A 16,619-nucleotide genomic window follows, 5' to 3' on the forward strand; every position below is an offset into this window, starting at 1 on the left:
GTTAGTAAATATTTAGACATAAAACTTGTTTAAATTACATGATTATTTCATTGTTTTATAGGGATGTGGAGAGCCTCCAAGAATAAAGCTTATTTACATATCTAAAAAAATTAAAATGTTTGCTGGCCATTTGATGATGGTAATCCTCTTCAGTCTGGCCAAAATATTCCTCGATATATCCATAATAAGCCTTTCAAGTTAGACAGGGTTAACCTTCTAAATGATTCAACCAGCTATTGTTGATAAATAGAATAACTAAATCATTTGTTTCCAACTCAAACAGCTGAAATATTAATCTAGAAATACAGAAACAATTGATGTAAAATATACACCTTATAAGAAATCTGAATCATGAAAAATAATGTTTATAACAAAGAAAATTCACTCTGTATGAACTGAGTTGATGAGTGCCTTAAGTAATCGTTTAAGGAATTTAATTAGAACCTAACAGTACAACCAATAGAAAGACTCTTCCTGCCATCTTGGCCACACAATCTCTGAGTATGCCTTTATTTTATACTGTCACTACCCATATAAATTCATGCTTACACTGCAGCACCATAAACAGTATAGAGCAATGATTCTCAAACTTGAGCTAGCATCAGAATCATCTAGCAGGCTTGTTAAAAGACAAATCCTGTGCCATACTTTCTAGAGTTTCTGCTTCAGTTTGGGGTAGATTCTGAGAATTTCTATTTCTAACAAATTTCCAGGTGATGCTGATGCTGCTGTTCTGGGAACCACATTTTGAGAACTACTGAATTTAGAGTAATGGTTAAGACAAAGGCTCTGAATCAAAAAGACCTGAGTCTTTCTCATTAATTGTCTAACCATGGGAAAAATTTTTAACCACTTAATCTGTCTTTACCTATGGCAAAGATTGCTAATTGTCTGCCAATAGCTACTGTTCTCCTGTTTCTTCCATAGCAACAGAATTTTTTTGTGTGTGTGAATAGCGGAAATATTTATTCCACCCAGCAAAGTCAAGAAAAGTGAAGTTCCAACACTATTCTTTTGTCTTCTCAGTTATAAATAAAAGAACAGGCATTTTATAAAAGACATACACCTGGCAAATGAACACAAAAATGTTCAACATTATGAATCATTAGGGAAATGCAATCAGACTATAGTGAGATACCTCTACACACTTTAAAACAGCCAATATTTTAACTACTGACCATACCAATCAAATACTGGTGAGGACTACAGGGGAACTGGAATGCTTCCATATTGTTGACAGGAATGCATAAGGGTACAGTTATTCATTTTAGAATATGAAACCATATATTCATATGAAGACTTTTATGCACATGTTCATAGTTAGTTTATCTGTGGTGGCCAAACTGGAAACAAACCACAAAACCCCTTCTGTTATTTTTCAGGAAGAAAATGAACTACTCATACCTGCAACTTAGATGATTCTCAAAATAATTATGCATCATGAAAGAAAAAGACAAATACAAAAGTATACATTAAGATGCCAATGGTATTAACAGTCTAGAAAACACTAATTGAGTGGGAAAAGAAGTAAATCAACTGTAGTTGCCTGGGAGTCCTGGGAGACATGTCAGAAGGTAGATATTGGTGTTGTATGTTTGTTATTATGATGACGGATCTGTGGCTTTACAAGTATTAAAACCTACCAAGCTGTACATTTTAGGTATGTTCATTTCAATGCATACCAACTATACAGCTCAATTAAGTTTTAATAGAAATTGGCTTCACATAAAAATCTGAATCTCCTTTTCAGTAGAACTCTGCCAACCACAGGTTAACTCCATCACCTCTCCTTGTACATGGGAGGGATTCTGTTGCAGTAGCAATGAAGACTGGTGAGCAATGAAAGGTGTTTCCACTTGAGTTATCCAGGAACTCTGCCTGGGTCCTAAAAATCACATGCCTGGACTACACGACTTCCACTCTCATGCAGCTCCAAAATCACTGGTGGCTCTCACAACTGTCCTCATCTCAGGGTGACCTCTGAACCCATCAAAAATTCTGACATCCAGGACTCAACATTAGTCCCACAGAGCCCTGCAGTCTACCCTGGGAGGCCTTGGACAACAATGCAAATTAGACCACAACTGGAGTGAACACTATTCTCTGCCATGATACTATCCCCACTGAGGTATACAAAGTTTGCAACACTCACAAAACCTATTCCTTTTCATCTGGACAGTTCAACATGGCTTTCAACATCAGTCCAACAGTGAACAAAAACCAAGAAGAAAGCGGGCTTAAATAATAGTCTTTATTATGGCATAGAGCAGAGCAAACTGAGACAGATAGTTTCCAAAAAGGGTGACCTGGAGATAGAAAAATCCATCCCGAGCATGACATGAGACAATGCCACCAAAGAAGGTGCAAACTTCTGTGAGCCACCAGCAGAACCCAGCCTGGATCTCCATGGTCAAAGGTGGTTAGGTCCTGTCTTAGCCAGCTGATGGAAGAGAAGGACAACACCTAAGTGCTCAGCCTATTAATGCTTCACTCCAGGGGACAGGAGAGCACAAAGGTCTACCTACCCTGACCACAGTGAGGTGACTAATGCCCAGTATGGGGATCATAGCAACAGAATTTTTAGTTGAGATACAGCTGCCCTGCTAAAGACTTAATTTTCCAGCCTCCCTTACAATCTATCCTGCTAGGCAGGGTGGAGCAAAAAGATAGCAGAAGCTTGAGTTCTGACACCATGGAGTTATCACAACTATCCGAGATAACTTAAATACACACTATACAGGAGAGAGGAATGAGCTTCTAACTTTTTAAAGCCACAAGCATTTTGGATCTGTTATAGCAGACTAAATATACTACCTCTGATTTCATGAGGTGATGTTTATAAGCACCACCTAGCCCGACACTTAACACTTAATAAGAGCTTAATAAATGATAGCTATCTGTTAACATCTAACAAAGAAGGTTTTAGCCAAATGTAAACAAGTTAAAACTATGCAAAATAGTTTAATAAGCTAATATGTACAATAATATACCACTACACAACCATCAGAACGGCTACAATTTTTAAAATGGAAAACATCAAATGCTGGCAAAAATGTGTAGCAACCAGACTCTTATAGAATTGCTGAAAGAATAAAATGGTATCACTTCTTTGGGAAAAAGTCTGGTAGATTCTTATAAGACTAAACATACTCCTACCTTGTGGCCTAGCAGTGCCACTCCTACATATTTCTCCCAAGAGAATGAAAAGGTATCTTTGCAAAAAAAGACTTGTATTAATAATGTACATAACAGTTTCTTTTTAATAGTAGTCAAAAACTGGAAATAAGCCAGATGTCCAACAATAGAATAAACAAACTGTGGTATATTCATACAATGAAATATTACTGATACATGCAATCACACAGACAAATCTCAAAAACAACATGCTGAGTCAAAGACAGCTTGAAAGTGTACATACTGTACAATTCCATTTATATGAAATTCTAGTATTGGCAAACTAATCTATGGTGGAAAAAAAAATCAAAACACTGTTGCGGGCTTCCCTGGTGGCGTAGTGGTTGAGAGTCCGCCTGCCGATGCAGGGGATGCAGGTCCGTGCCCCGGTCTGGGAGGATCCCGCATGCCGTGAAGCGGCTGGGCCCGTGAGCCATGGCTGCTGGGCCTGCGCGTCCGGAGCCTGTGCTCCGCAACGGGAGAGGCCACAGCGGTGAGAGGCCCGCGTACCGCAAAAAAAAAAACAAAAAAAACAAAAAAAACACTGTTGCCTCTGGGAGACAGGGGGATTGGGTTTGACTGGAAAGGGACATGAAGGAACTTCTGGAGTAATGGTGATGTTCCATACTGGGATAAGGTTTTGAGTTACACAGATATATGCATTTATCAAAACTCAGCATATGTACACAAGATTTGTGAATTTTATTGTATATGAATTTTATTTGGTGGACAGAGCTAATGAAAATATTCTTCATTGGTAGGAGAGCCACACCTCTTGGGGATAATCTTAGTTTATGTCTATTGTCTCAGCTGTATCCCAGTTTAGAAAATAAGTTATATGGTCACTCTAACCACTGATTTTTCCAATTTTCTGGACTCCTGCTTTATATTGAAGAATTTCATTTCCCTCCCTTTTATACTATCATTTGCATGACCCAAATAATTTAAGACTTACTAATAAAATAGTAAAACTGGAGTACTCACGGGTAGCCAAGGAAAAGGAGATTGAGGACTGAATGGCTTCGGAAGAGATTGACCAGGGTCCAACAAAGTACCCATCCACACAAAGTAAGTAGCACCAAGCGAGCTGATATGAGAACCATGTAGTGAATCATTGATGCTGCACCCGCCTTAGTGGCCTGTAAGTTTGGAAGCACCAAGAAGAAAAGCTTATAAGTGACTTTATTCAAAAGCAATGTGACTCAAGTAAGGACTTAGTAGATTTAGTGGAAGGTAAACTGTGGGAAAAAAAAAAAGAAAAAAAGGAAGGAACGAAGAAGAACTGTCCATCCCACCTTATCTTCCTCATTCTTGAAGATTCGATCTCCCCAGGGACAGTTAGCTGTTTCCTCCTTGAATTCCCATAGTCCCTCACAAAGACCTCCTTTAAGTTCTTATGATATTGTCTAATTTATTTACACTGGGGCTTCTCAAAGTATGTTCCATGACTCACACTCATCAGAATTACTGGGGCTGCTTACTGAACATGCAAATTCCTACTGACTTTCACCACCAGATATAGGGAACAAAAATCACAAGTCAAGGAACCTGTATTTTAACAAACCAACGAGTGATTTTTATATACATAAAGATAGTGAGCCACTAATTTATCTGACTCCGGACTAGACTGCCATGGCCTAAACAGCAGCAACAGTGTTTCTATTTTTCCTTGAATCCTCCCCCCAATCTGTTTGCTGAATTAATGTTTAATAAATTACCGAAACTTCAAAAAATAATCAGATCTTCTTTGACAAATCCCTATATAAATGTTTCTTTTTTGATTTTTGCAAATATGAAAATAATGCATGATCATTACTTCTAGTTCTTTACATCACAGCTGTTCAAATATTCTTCTTTAATCCCAGATCTTTAAAACTGATTAAATATAGTAAGAAAACATACTTGTCTAAACATGAAGCTCTGCAATGTCATTTTCTTTCAAACTGAACTAGGAAGGAATGAGTGAAATGCAGGGGAAAATGACAGATTCTTATAACCTCTAAAATAGCATTGTCAGAACTGAGAAAAACAATTTTCTGGAGTCAACAGCACATGGGAAAGGAGAAGGAGTTTTTCAGGTCCCTCCTGTATATCCATTTCTTAGTTCACCCAACATACTACACAGCATATATAATATATACACAATATATACTATTTGTGTAGTTACTTATAAATGCAAAGAAGCAGTTGAATTAATACTACGGCCTGGGCCTTAAACTGTAGAGTAGGCTCAAGCTGTTCTCAGCCCAGCAGGACAAAGAGTTGCATATCACTCCCCTGATACATACCTCATGCCAATGTACCTCATGTGCCAAAGTCAAGGGAAGGCATCTAAGCCACTGGAATTACTCCATTGCCTCCATTCTCAAATGTTTAGGATTAGTAATAAATTTAAGTTTAGTATTTGTCTTTCTTGGTTGGGCAGCCTCATAAAGACATCATAAGGACCTCAAAAAGAGGTCTTATTTGTCTTGGTTGCCACTGTATCCCCAGGACCTTGTGTAGTATCTGTCACATATAGGTAGCACAAGAGCTTGGGGTTTGGAATAAGGCAAAAATGACGAATACATTCAAGCTCTGCTGCCCTGGTGACACTGGGATGAGTGTGACGAGGAAAAGAGTATGTTGCTATTGGAGAGTAAATAACAGGAGATCCTAACCTAGGGAGGGTCAAGATTAGTCCTATGCAAGTGTGGATGCTGTCATTTTAAAATTCTAAGTTTTAGTAAACTCAAACAAATGTCTCTTGCTAGCAACTCCACAAATGGTATATAAATAATTTCAAGTGAATGTTACTTGAAACAATGTTTTAGATGCAACTCTTTATTTACATACATACAACTCTTCTTAACAACAGTTACCTAAAATCCATCCTATTTTTACTGCAACTATCAAAATTAGAAAGATTGTACTGGAGAACTCGGAAGATAGAACTAAGCTCCTATTGGACAAATGAGATTTCTAACAGTTGAATTAGTGTATCACACTTGAATTTTAAATATACTGTAAGAAAACCTTTTAAAAAGAACTAGCACAATTCATGTAAGAGTAAAGAAATTAATTTATAATTGCATTCAAATTATACTTGGACATTTCACATTTTCAACCTCTAACTAGCTCTAGCTACAAGTGATAGAATACAGTGAATGAGCTGTTACCTCTGAGATGAGGGCCCATACAAGCCTCCTCGCAAGCATCACTGTGATGAATGCTGCCAGGTGGTAATCAATGAGATGAAAATTCTATAAGAGAAACAAATAACTGTATCAGAAAGAAATATGTGCATCCAGTTGGAACTACTACATGAAGCGGTTTGCCCCCTCAAAAGACTGTCCTATATCATCTTACACTTACAGACCACAGGAATTTGAGGGACCTTGAAGAGACTACCTACCTTCTACTTCTTTCATGACAAACTGCTTTAACTTTTCAAACACTATTTTAAACTATCTGGAATGTAACCTTCTCCTTTTTTGCAAGTTTACTGTATTAGAAGGAAAAGATTACAGTTTTGGGTTAACAAGTGATAACCTGCAGAATTATGGCAAGAATAATTATCTAAAATGCCATATTTATAATGAGTGTCAAATTTAAATTCCCAGGCTTCAAGAGTTACTGTTGTTGGTCTCTCTTTATGAAAGCTTATATTAATCCAATTGGGCATCTACTAATCTAAACTCCCTACTCACTGATACATCAATACATTCAGTCTTTTCCCCTTAGCTTGATTTAAAAACATGTCTTATATTTGATCTCTTCTTCCTATAAAATGATAGCATTACCTAGATGCCATGTATGGTTCCTTCTAGTTCTAAGTCTGTATATATAACTGTGATAAACAAAATGAAAAATCAATAGCAAAAAGAAAGTTGCGATGTATTTTCATTTTGATGGTCAGAAGGTCTGTAAGTTTCCACAGTCCTCCTTCAAGAATTTCTCAACTTATTCAATAAATATGAACTAGACACCCACAGCGTGCCATGTAGTCTTCTAGATACTGAGGATACAATGCTGAAGAATGATAGACAAGATTCCTGCTCTCCTGGATCTTACTTTTTACTGCAGTGTGAGAGAGAAAGGGGATGGCAGAGATTACTAGTTGTTTCTTCTGCCATCACAAAATTTAACTGGACACTGACTCCTAGCTGACTAAAGGTTCATTTCTCAGCCTCCCTTGCAATAACTACTTGCGGCTAAGGGACACGAGGGAAAGTCATGTGTGTGACTTCCAAGCCATGCCCTTAAAGGAAAGAGCTGTCTCTTTCTGCTTTCCTCCTTCCTGCCAGCTGCATGTGATGACAGGAGTTGGAGCCTTTGGACCATGGTGTCTGAAAGAAGCACACTGGGTGGCAGAGCAACAGATACGAAGAGTTGCCACACTGGCCTTTTATCACCTACCTACTTTTTATACAATAGGGAAATAAACATGTTCTGTTTTAGACACCCTGTTACAGCCGTTAAACCCACATCTTTAATAATAAGTTGCTTAAGGGGGGAGGGCAATGACAATAAACAAACTAACAAGCAAAAGCATTTCAAATAGTTATGCTGCTGGTAAGAAATAAAACAATAATGACTGGGAAGGGAAGTGCAGAACCAATTTAAATTGGTGCTTAGGGAGGATATCTCTGAGAAAGTGGCACTTGGGCTTACAGCTGAATGACAAAAAAGCACAAGCCATGACAAGATCTGGGGGCAGAGAGCTCCAGGCAGAGGAAAAAGTAATCACACAGCCTCTAAGGCAGGGAAATATATGCCTGGTATGTCTGAAAATCAGCAAGAAGGCTGGAATGAGGTAATGAGCAATAAAAGATTGAGTTTATATATTTTTTCCTATGGGGAAGTCATAAGAGTGTTTTAGGCAAAGGGTGCCATGATTCTATTTGTATTTTAAAATTATCATGCTGATTGCTGTGTGGAAAATACTGTATTGGGGAAAGATCAGTTAAGAAGCTATTGCTTTCAATTCAGATGAGAAAACATGATTGATTGAACAGGGTCAGTAGCGATGGAGTGGCCAGAATTGGGATACATTTTAAAGGTAAAGCCGTCAGATTATCAAAAGAGTGGCTTACCATTCCTCAGACCATTTCCTTTTCCCTGTCTCTCTTTAAGTGTCTGGATTCTAACAATTATTTATCCCCTCTTAGTTTTGAGACTCCTCCCTGCTCATCCTACTCCTTCAAAATAATGGAAGCAAATACACTACAGGCCCTAGCTAATGTCTGGGGGTCTTATGTATCACCAATCCATCTAAGACATTTTTTATATCGAAAAATTTAAGTGCCTAACGTACCTCATTGTTAAGCAAATTTTGTTATATTCTAAATCATTGAAAACTAGTAATCTACTTATGATTAACTCTTTATAAACCAGAATATTTGATTAATCAAAGTGCTCCACTCCTGAATATTCTGAATAACTTACTACACCACTTTTAGCTTTTATGTTTCTTAGGGTTAAGACTCACTCAGCTAATTATCTGATAGCTAGAATGAAACTTTACATATTCAGGTGCCCACATTTTCTTTTTGATAATTATTAAGATCTTGAAAATGAAAACAAAAAACCATATATATAAATCTGACAAATTTCTGAGTCAGGCATGCCTAACAGAAGAAAACTTAAAAGAGACAAACCACTAGTTAAGACATAAGTCCCTTGGCGACCATCCCAGTCAAGCTGCCACCTGCCATGCTTGAATACCTTCAGTGGTGGGAAGCATTTAGGTCTGTAGCAGTCCATTCATCTTTAACAGCTCACTGATGCAGGCCCTCAGATTCATAGGCTAAAATCTTATTTGCTATTCCACATATGTTACTCTTAGCTCCACAATTAAATTTTAAGCTTTGTGTGATCAAGGATTATGTGTGGCAGATAAGTTAGCCAGTCCACATGGTAACCTCCTTTAAGTGTGCCTTCTTCTACTGTAGAGACTGGAAAGCTAAAAACTACATTTCCGAACTTTCCTGTAACTAAAGTTACTAGATTTGATTTAATGTCTGCCAATCACATAAACTGAGTAAAGTGGGGAGAGGGGCAGGGTAAAAGGCATCCATTTTTGGTGGTATGAGTCAGGCAAAGGAAGCATAATTCTGGAGTCAGCAGCCATAGCAGCACTGGCTCCCTCCATTTCAAGGCAACATTTATAAGGGACTTTCACAAGAATTCCTGTCAGAAATGGTTGACTGGGAAAAGAGCTCTTTGATTACCTTAAAATTCAGTAAGTGAGAAGTTTCCATGGGATGTCAAAGTGAAAAGAGTATAACAGAACTAACCAATGGTACTCATGGAGTAAACACAGAATAAATACAGGAAGCATAGCAGATAGGTCTGAATTTGAGTGTTCACTTTGTCACATGTGATTTTAAGCCAGTTTCATAACTTCTAGGTCTTATATTTCTCACTTATAAAATGGGAGTCTTAGAGTAGTACCTACCTGTTTTTAGAAAGAATAAATGAGATAATACTCGCAAATAACATAGTAAATATTTTAGCAAGTATTTGCCAATGTCATTGTTAAGATACTGAGGTATTTACTTATAAAACTATACAGCTGATGGCCATCATCAAAAAATCTAGAAACAATAAATGCTGGAGAGGGTGTGGAGAAAAGGGAACACTCTTGCACTGCTGGTGGGAATGTGAATTGGTACAGCCACTATGGAGAACAGTATGGAGGTTCCTCAACAAACTACAAATAGAACTACCATATGACCCAGCAATCCCACTACTGGGCATATACCCTGAGAAAACCGTAATTCAAAGAGTCATGTACCAAAATGTTCATTGCAGCTCTATTTACAATAGCCAGGAGATGGAAACAACCTAAATGTCCATCATCGGATGAATGGATAAAGAAGATGTGGCACATATATACAATGGAATATTACTCAGCCATAAAAAGAAATGAAATTGAGTTATTTGTAGTGAGGTGGATGGACCCAGAGTCTGTCATACAGAGTGAAGTAGAGGTGGATGGACCCAGAGTCTGTCATACAGAGTGAAGTAAGTCAGGAAGAGAAGGACAAATACAGTATGCTAACACATATATATGGAATCAAAGGAAAAAAAAAATGTCATGAAGAACCTAGGGGTAAGATAGGAATAAAGACACAGACCTACTAGAGAATGGACTTGAGGATATGGGGAGGGGGAAGGGTAAGCTGGGACAAAGTGAGAGAGTGGCATGGACATATATACACTACCAAGTGTAAAATAGATAGCTAGTGGGAAGCAGCCGCATAGCACAGGGAGATCAGCTCGGTGCTTTGTGACCACCCAGAGGGGTGGGATAGGGAGGGTGGGAGGGAGGGAGACACAAGAGGGAAGAGATATGGGAACATATGTATATGTATAACTGATTCACTTTGTTATAAAGCAGCAACTAACACACCATTGTAAAGCAATCATACTCCAATAAAGATGTTAAAAAAAAAAAAAACTATACAGCTGGAAGAAGCCTTAAAGATCATCTAATCCAACCTCATTTTACAATACCATGGCCAAAGAAGGATTTAAAATAAAAATGTTTATTCCCTTCTCATACTATCTTGAATATCTTGGTCCACATTTCCTTTCTATGTTCACCAGGCCAGGGAGGTTTTCTAATCATTTATAAGCGTCAGACACATACAATCTACCCAGGACAATAATCTTCTTTCTCCTAGAGCATATCTCCACTATCCATCCAAATCTGCCATTGCTGACCACTTACCTACTAGGTCACCTGACTATCCTGAACTGTTGTTTTATATACCTATCTGTGGAGAACCCTCTGTGCATCAAGATTACCACAGCACACTAAATAACTGGAAAGAGTTACAACTGCTGATGCATTTCAGCAGAGATGGCTAGTTCTTATCTCATTTTATTTTGGTAACAGAACCCAATTTTACTCGGGTAACAATGAACCCAGCTAAGGTACTATATTGTCCAACCTCCCTTACAGTTAGGAGTGGGTACTTGTGAAAATGATGTGAGCCTGGCCTATAAGAAATTCTCCTTTATGCTTCCCTACATTCTTTCCCCTTTCTGGAGAACAGGGACAGACCACAGCCACCTTGGAGGCCACATGCTAGAAGATGGCAGAGTCTCCAGCGGCCTGGGTCCCCTGCCAATGGAAGTGTGCTACTCTTGCCAACCAGGTCAACTGCCTCAGACTGTTACATGTTTGAGGCATTATACAATTTGCGGTTTATTTGTTACAGAAGCTATCACTATCCTCATATAGCCATCAAAAGGATAAAGTTCCTGGAATATAATCATACTCGCACCTTAAACTTTCAACAAATTTAACATGGTGTACAGAAAGCTAAATATTAAAACCCTTCTGTGATATGTTTATAATAAATTACTTAAATGTTTTCTGCATTTTCATTTATATTTTTACTACTTCTGGTTATGGACCAAAGCCAGATATTTAACTATCTTATGACATTATATTCTGAAGGTAATCTGTGCTTTAATATAAAAACATTTTATTCCAAGAAAAATTAAGAAAAATAATTTCTACACATAAGTTTTCCTACTAGTTTCTTGGCTAAGTAACATGAAGAACTTAAAGGCCTGTTAAGACTTACCAATGAAGTACAAGAGGCAGGATGATTATAAGGATACCACCACACTGTTTTATATATGTTGATGTACTGAATGAACAGAGCAACCAGCAAGTAGATGAAAAAGAGAAATTCAAAGAGCAGGCTCCCATCCACAGGCAAATCAGGAATTTGGCAATGACGAACAGGACCTGGGGTGATTAAGGCTGTGATAGGTGGGACCGGAAGGCCAATAGCACTACCATTCCTAAAAAGAGAAAATTATGGTTAATTCAAATGGTGACATCTTTCAGTGTCAAAGAGCACAAAGGGGTTCTGCTTCCTTCTTCACCTACACTTTAACTGTTGGCCTTCCTCAAGACTCTATTCTGGGACCTTTTGCTCGTCTCTTTCCCCTCTGTACACTCTCTCTCCGTAATGTAATACATGGTCATGGCTTCCATTATCTCCTACATGCTGAAAACTAACATTTCTCTCCAAAAAGCTCACCGCTGCATTTTAGATCCATGATATCAAGTTGTCTACTGGACATCTCTGTGGTTCTCCTCCTACAATCCTGACCCTAGTCCATGGCCCACCCAGTTAGCTGCCCAAATCAGAAACCTGGGAGTCATATTAGGAATTTTCTTCTCTAAATCATATATACTCCACTTTATAAATCTTTTTCCAAACTGCACTCTCCTCTCTAAACCCACTGCCTAAGTTCAAGGAGTTACCCTTTTTCACTTGAACTACTGAGGTAATCCCTCTAAATTCAACTCTACTTTGACCAAATCCTCCAACCTGCCTTCAAAGATCTTTCTAAAGTGAAACTGATAGTGGACTCTCTTGCCTAAAACTCTTTAGTGGCTCTCCACTAATAGCATAATATCCAAAAATGTTTAGTCTGTCCTATGAGGCCCTCTGCTTAACAGACTACTCTCATCTCTTATCACTCCTTCACATGCACCCTATATACTACCCATGCTATTTGCTATCTGTGAATATACATGCTATTCCTTTGTATACACCATTCTTTTCACCAGCAATGCCCTCCACAATCACCTTCCTTAAAGTTTCATATACACATTTACAGACAAAATCCTTCAAGACTTTTAAAATGATCAAACATATCCTCTAAAAGCTTACTCTGACTCACTCAATCAAAACTGATTAATCTCTCCTCTGTGCCACCATTATACCTAAACTCTGCCTTTATTGCACTTTTCATACTGTTATACAGTTTTTTTCATTATACTGTTATATAATTTTTTTGCATACATCTTTTTGTCTATCAGATCATAATCTTAAGGACAGAGACAGCACTGTTCCTAGTTCACTGCAAATACATACCTTTAGGCTGAGGAGACAGCAGACCAATACAGTCATTAAAAAGAGGGAGATCTCTTAAAACACAAATTAAAATGTAGAGATTTTAATCCCTATCTTCTTCTTGTTCTTTCTTCTAAGTGTTTTTGTAAGTCACAAATAGCTGGGCTATCTAAAATGATAAGATGAGGGACTTCCCTGGTGGTCCAGTGATAAAAGACTCCACACTCCCAATGCAGGGGGCCCGGGTTCAATACCTAGTCAGGGAACTAGAACCCGCATGATGCACCTAAAAGATCCTGCATGCTGCAACTAAAGATCACACACGCAGTAACGAAGATACTGTGTGCCACAACTAAGACCTGGAGCAGCCAAATAAATAAATAAATAAAATGATAAGATGAGGGTAAGGAATAAAATTTCCCATTGTTTATATGCCTGTGAATAGAGATCTAAGGGTCTACTATTGCTAATAGAACAAGGAAAAGAGGCTTGGTTTGGTTATTTCCAAAGAAGATTCTAGAGAAGGAACAATATTACTGTTACCATTCTACTCTAAAATTTTCAAATATAGAATTCTACCATTAGTATGTGACATTTACAGTACTTTAAGTGACTCATGGGAATATGAACTCTGCTCATTCTGAACAGTTAAGAATACCATGGCAGAGGGCTTCCCTGGTGGCGCAGTGGTTGAGTCTGCCTGCTCATGCAGGGGACACGGGTTCGTGCCCCGGTCTGGGAAGATCCCACATGCCGCAGAGCTGCTGGGCCCGTGAGCCATGGTCGCTGAGCCTGCGCGTCCAGAGCCTGTGCTCCGCAACAGGAGAGGCCACAACAGTGAGAGGCCCACGTACCACAAAAAAAAAAAAAAAAAATACCATGGCAGAAACTCAGAAGAACTAGAAGGGAAGAACAGGGATGGGAGGAGAGTCAGAAAAAATTATAAAAATTTCTTCCCCTCATTCTCAGGAGTGCACTCCAACAGAACAAGCTTACCAAGGAGTAGGTTGTGATCTACCAGTAGGTCTCAAAACCTTACTTGCTTAGTCATAAACCAATCATTAATACACCACTATCCTCTGATCTGTTCTGGGAGATGGGCTGCAGCACTGCACAACTCCAGGAGGTATTTTTCACACAGAATACAACATGAAAGGTGCCCTCTGGAGTTGTTCAAGTTGGTGAACTTGGAGAGAATTAATGCCAGCAGCCATTCTATTCCCTCATTCCATTTAATCATAAAATACGGAAACAAAAAATTCTGATGAGGAGCCTCTACTCTAGGATAAACTAAACATTCTCTACAGCAAATAAAATTTCTTATTCCTCTTCAGTCAGAAGTACATGCTAAAATATCTGTTATGATTTAAAGGTTTTTATAGAATTTTCCTAAGTAAAGCAGATTAATTCTGCTGTTAACAAAGTTAATAACACTCTGGGCTTCAAGAAAAATATTAAAAACAAAATACAAAAGATCTATATTTGTGGAACTACCATATGATCCAGCAATCCCACTCCTGGGCATATATCCAGAGAAAACCATAATCCAAAAGGATACCTGCATCCCAATGTTCACTGCAGCACTGTTTACAATAGCCAAGACATGAAAGCAACCTAAACGTCCACTGACAGATGAATGGATAGAAAAGATGTGGTACATATATACAATGAATATTACTCAGCCATAAAAAAGAATGAAATAATGCCATTTGCAGCAGCGTGAATGGACCTAGAGATTGTCATACTAAGTGAAGTAAGTCAAACTCAGAAAGACAAATATCATATGATATTGCTTATATGTGGAATCTAAAAAAAGGTACAAATGAACTTATTTACAAAACAGAAATAGAGTCACAAATGTAGAAAACAAACTTATGGTTACTGGGGGAAAGGAGGTGGAGGGATAAATTGGGATTGGGATTGATATATACACACCACTATATATAAAACAGGTAATAAGGACCTACTGTACAACACAGGGAACTCTACTCAGTACCCTATAATGACCTATATGGGAAAAGAGTGGATATATGTGTATGTATAACTGACTCACTTTGCTGTGCAGCAGAAACTAACACAACATTGTAAATCAACTGTCCTCCGATAAAAATTTAAAAAAAAAAAAAAAGGATGCCCTCAATCCTCCTCCCCCATACTTGGAAAAGCGCTGCTCTTCTGTACACCCATTAAATTCTGTCCCTAGTTCCCTTATCACACTTATCATTCATACAGTATTGAAATATTCTCTCCCCTGGTAGACAGTAAACCACGTGTAATCAGAAATCAAGATGTTAGGGAACTACTGACCAAAACAACTCACCTTGGCCAGACACAATAATAACTGCTTGCATGAGTTATCTCGTAACAGGAGATCCCAATAAGGAACATGGTGCTGCTGCTGAAAACTAACTGGGAGAATTTGGGAGGGGCCAAAAAGAGGGAGGAGATGCCAGCCCATAATATGTCCTGCCAACCTCCCAGAAACCCTCATGCTAGAATCCATCTTGGCTGAGAGATACGTGCGTCACCAGGAAGTACCGAGTCAGACCAAATATGGCACAAGCAAGATGACTGGCCAGAGACAACCCAGAAAGCTAACCCCATTACCATAAAACCTGAGACTGCAAGCCAAGTAGCAGAGCAGTTTTCCTGGGTTCCCTTACCCTGCTGCTCTCTGTCCGGGTGCCCCTTCCAAATAAAGTCTTTTGCTTTGTCAGTTAAAAAAAAAAAATCTGTTATTTGTGATAACCTATACAGCCTTGGCTATTATACTTCAAGCCAAAAGACAGAGACAAACATCAAATATAGTGATCCAGAGAATCAGTTGGAAAGAGGAAAGTAATTCTATATGTTAAAAGTTTGAGAGGAAATATGATCAAAGATCTTATAACCAAAAAAAAAAAAAGAGCTAAAATAAATAGACTTGGTCAATACATCTCAGAAAATTAATTACGGAGGTATCATTTAAGAAAAATTAAAAGTATTGTTCCTAGGGCTTCCCTGGTGGCGCAGTGGTTAAGAATCCGCTTGCCAATGCAGGAGACATGGGTTCGATCCCTGGGCCAGGAAGATCCCACATGCCGCGGAGCAACTAAGTCCGTGTGCCACAACTACTGAGTCTGCGCTCTAGAGCCTGCAAGCCACAACTACTGAGCCTACGTGCCACAACTACTGAAGCCCATGCACCTAGAGCCCATGCTCCACAACAAGAGAAGCCACTGCGATGAGAAGCCTGCACACCGCAACGAAGAGTAGTCCCTATTTGCCGCAACTAGAGAAAGCCTGCATGCAGCAACAAAGACCCAACACAAACAAAAATAAAATAAATTCAAAAAAAAAAAGTATTGTTCCTCTGAAAGAATATAAAACAGATTCAAGAAGAGCAAAGTGACACAAATGTTTGAGATACAATGTGGGAGAGTTCCAGTCCCAGATATCCCACTAACCAGTTGTGGTTTTTGAGAAAGTAACTTTATATCCCTGAGCCTCAGTTTCTTCATCTATAATACAAGGGTTGGAAAAGATTCTCTTCAAAGAACTCTTCTCAATGCTATCACTGAATATTCTCTTTCAAAC

The 16,619-nt window shown here is 38.5% G+C and overlaps 1 protein-coding gene across 3 annotated transcripts in view; it reads right to left on the reverse strand.

Annotated features, from left to right (window-relative positions):
* Positions 1 to 16,619, reverse strand: part of TMEM39A (transmembrane protein 39A) — a 30,535-nt gene that overhangs the window by 8,261 nt on the left and 5,655 nt on the right. For all 3 annotated transcript variants that reach the window (XR_003792420.1, XM_029215205.1, XM_029215206.1), the window contains exons 3-5: positions 11,757 to 11,979; positions 6,333 to 6,416; positions 4,159 to 4,313 (exon numbers count right to left, since the gene is read on the reverse strand). Coding sequence is in view for 2 of the 3 variants with exons in the window: in XM_029215205.1 (XP_029071038.1) it covers positions 4,159 to 4,313; positions 6,333 to 6,416; positions 11,757 to 11,979 (462 nt within the window). In the remaining variant the exon portion in view is untranslated. The remainder of the gene's footprint in view (positions 1 to 4,158; positions 4,314 to 6,332; positions 6,417 to 11,756; positions 11,980 to 16,619) is intronic.

The sequence above is a fragment of the Monodon monoceros genome, unplaced genomic scaffold (genome assembly GCF_005190385.1).
Source record: "Monodon monoceros isolate NGI ecotype Baffin Bay Population unplaced genomic scaffold, NGI_Narwhal_1 Super_Scaffold_11, whole genome shotgun sequence".
Lineage (NCBI taxonomy): Eukaryota > Metazoa > Chordata > Mammalia > Artiodactyla > Monodontidae > Monodon > Monodon monoceros.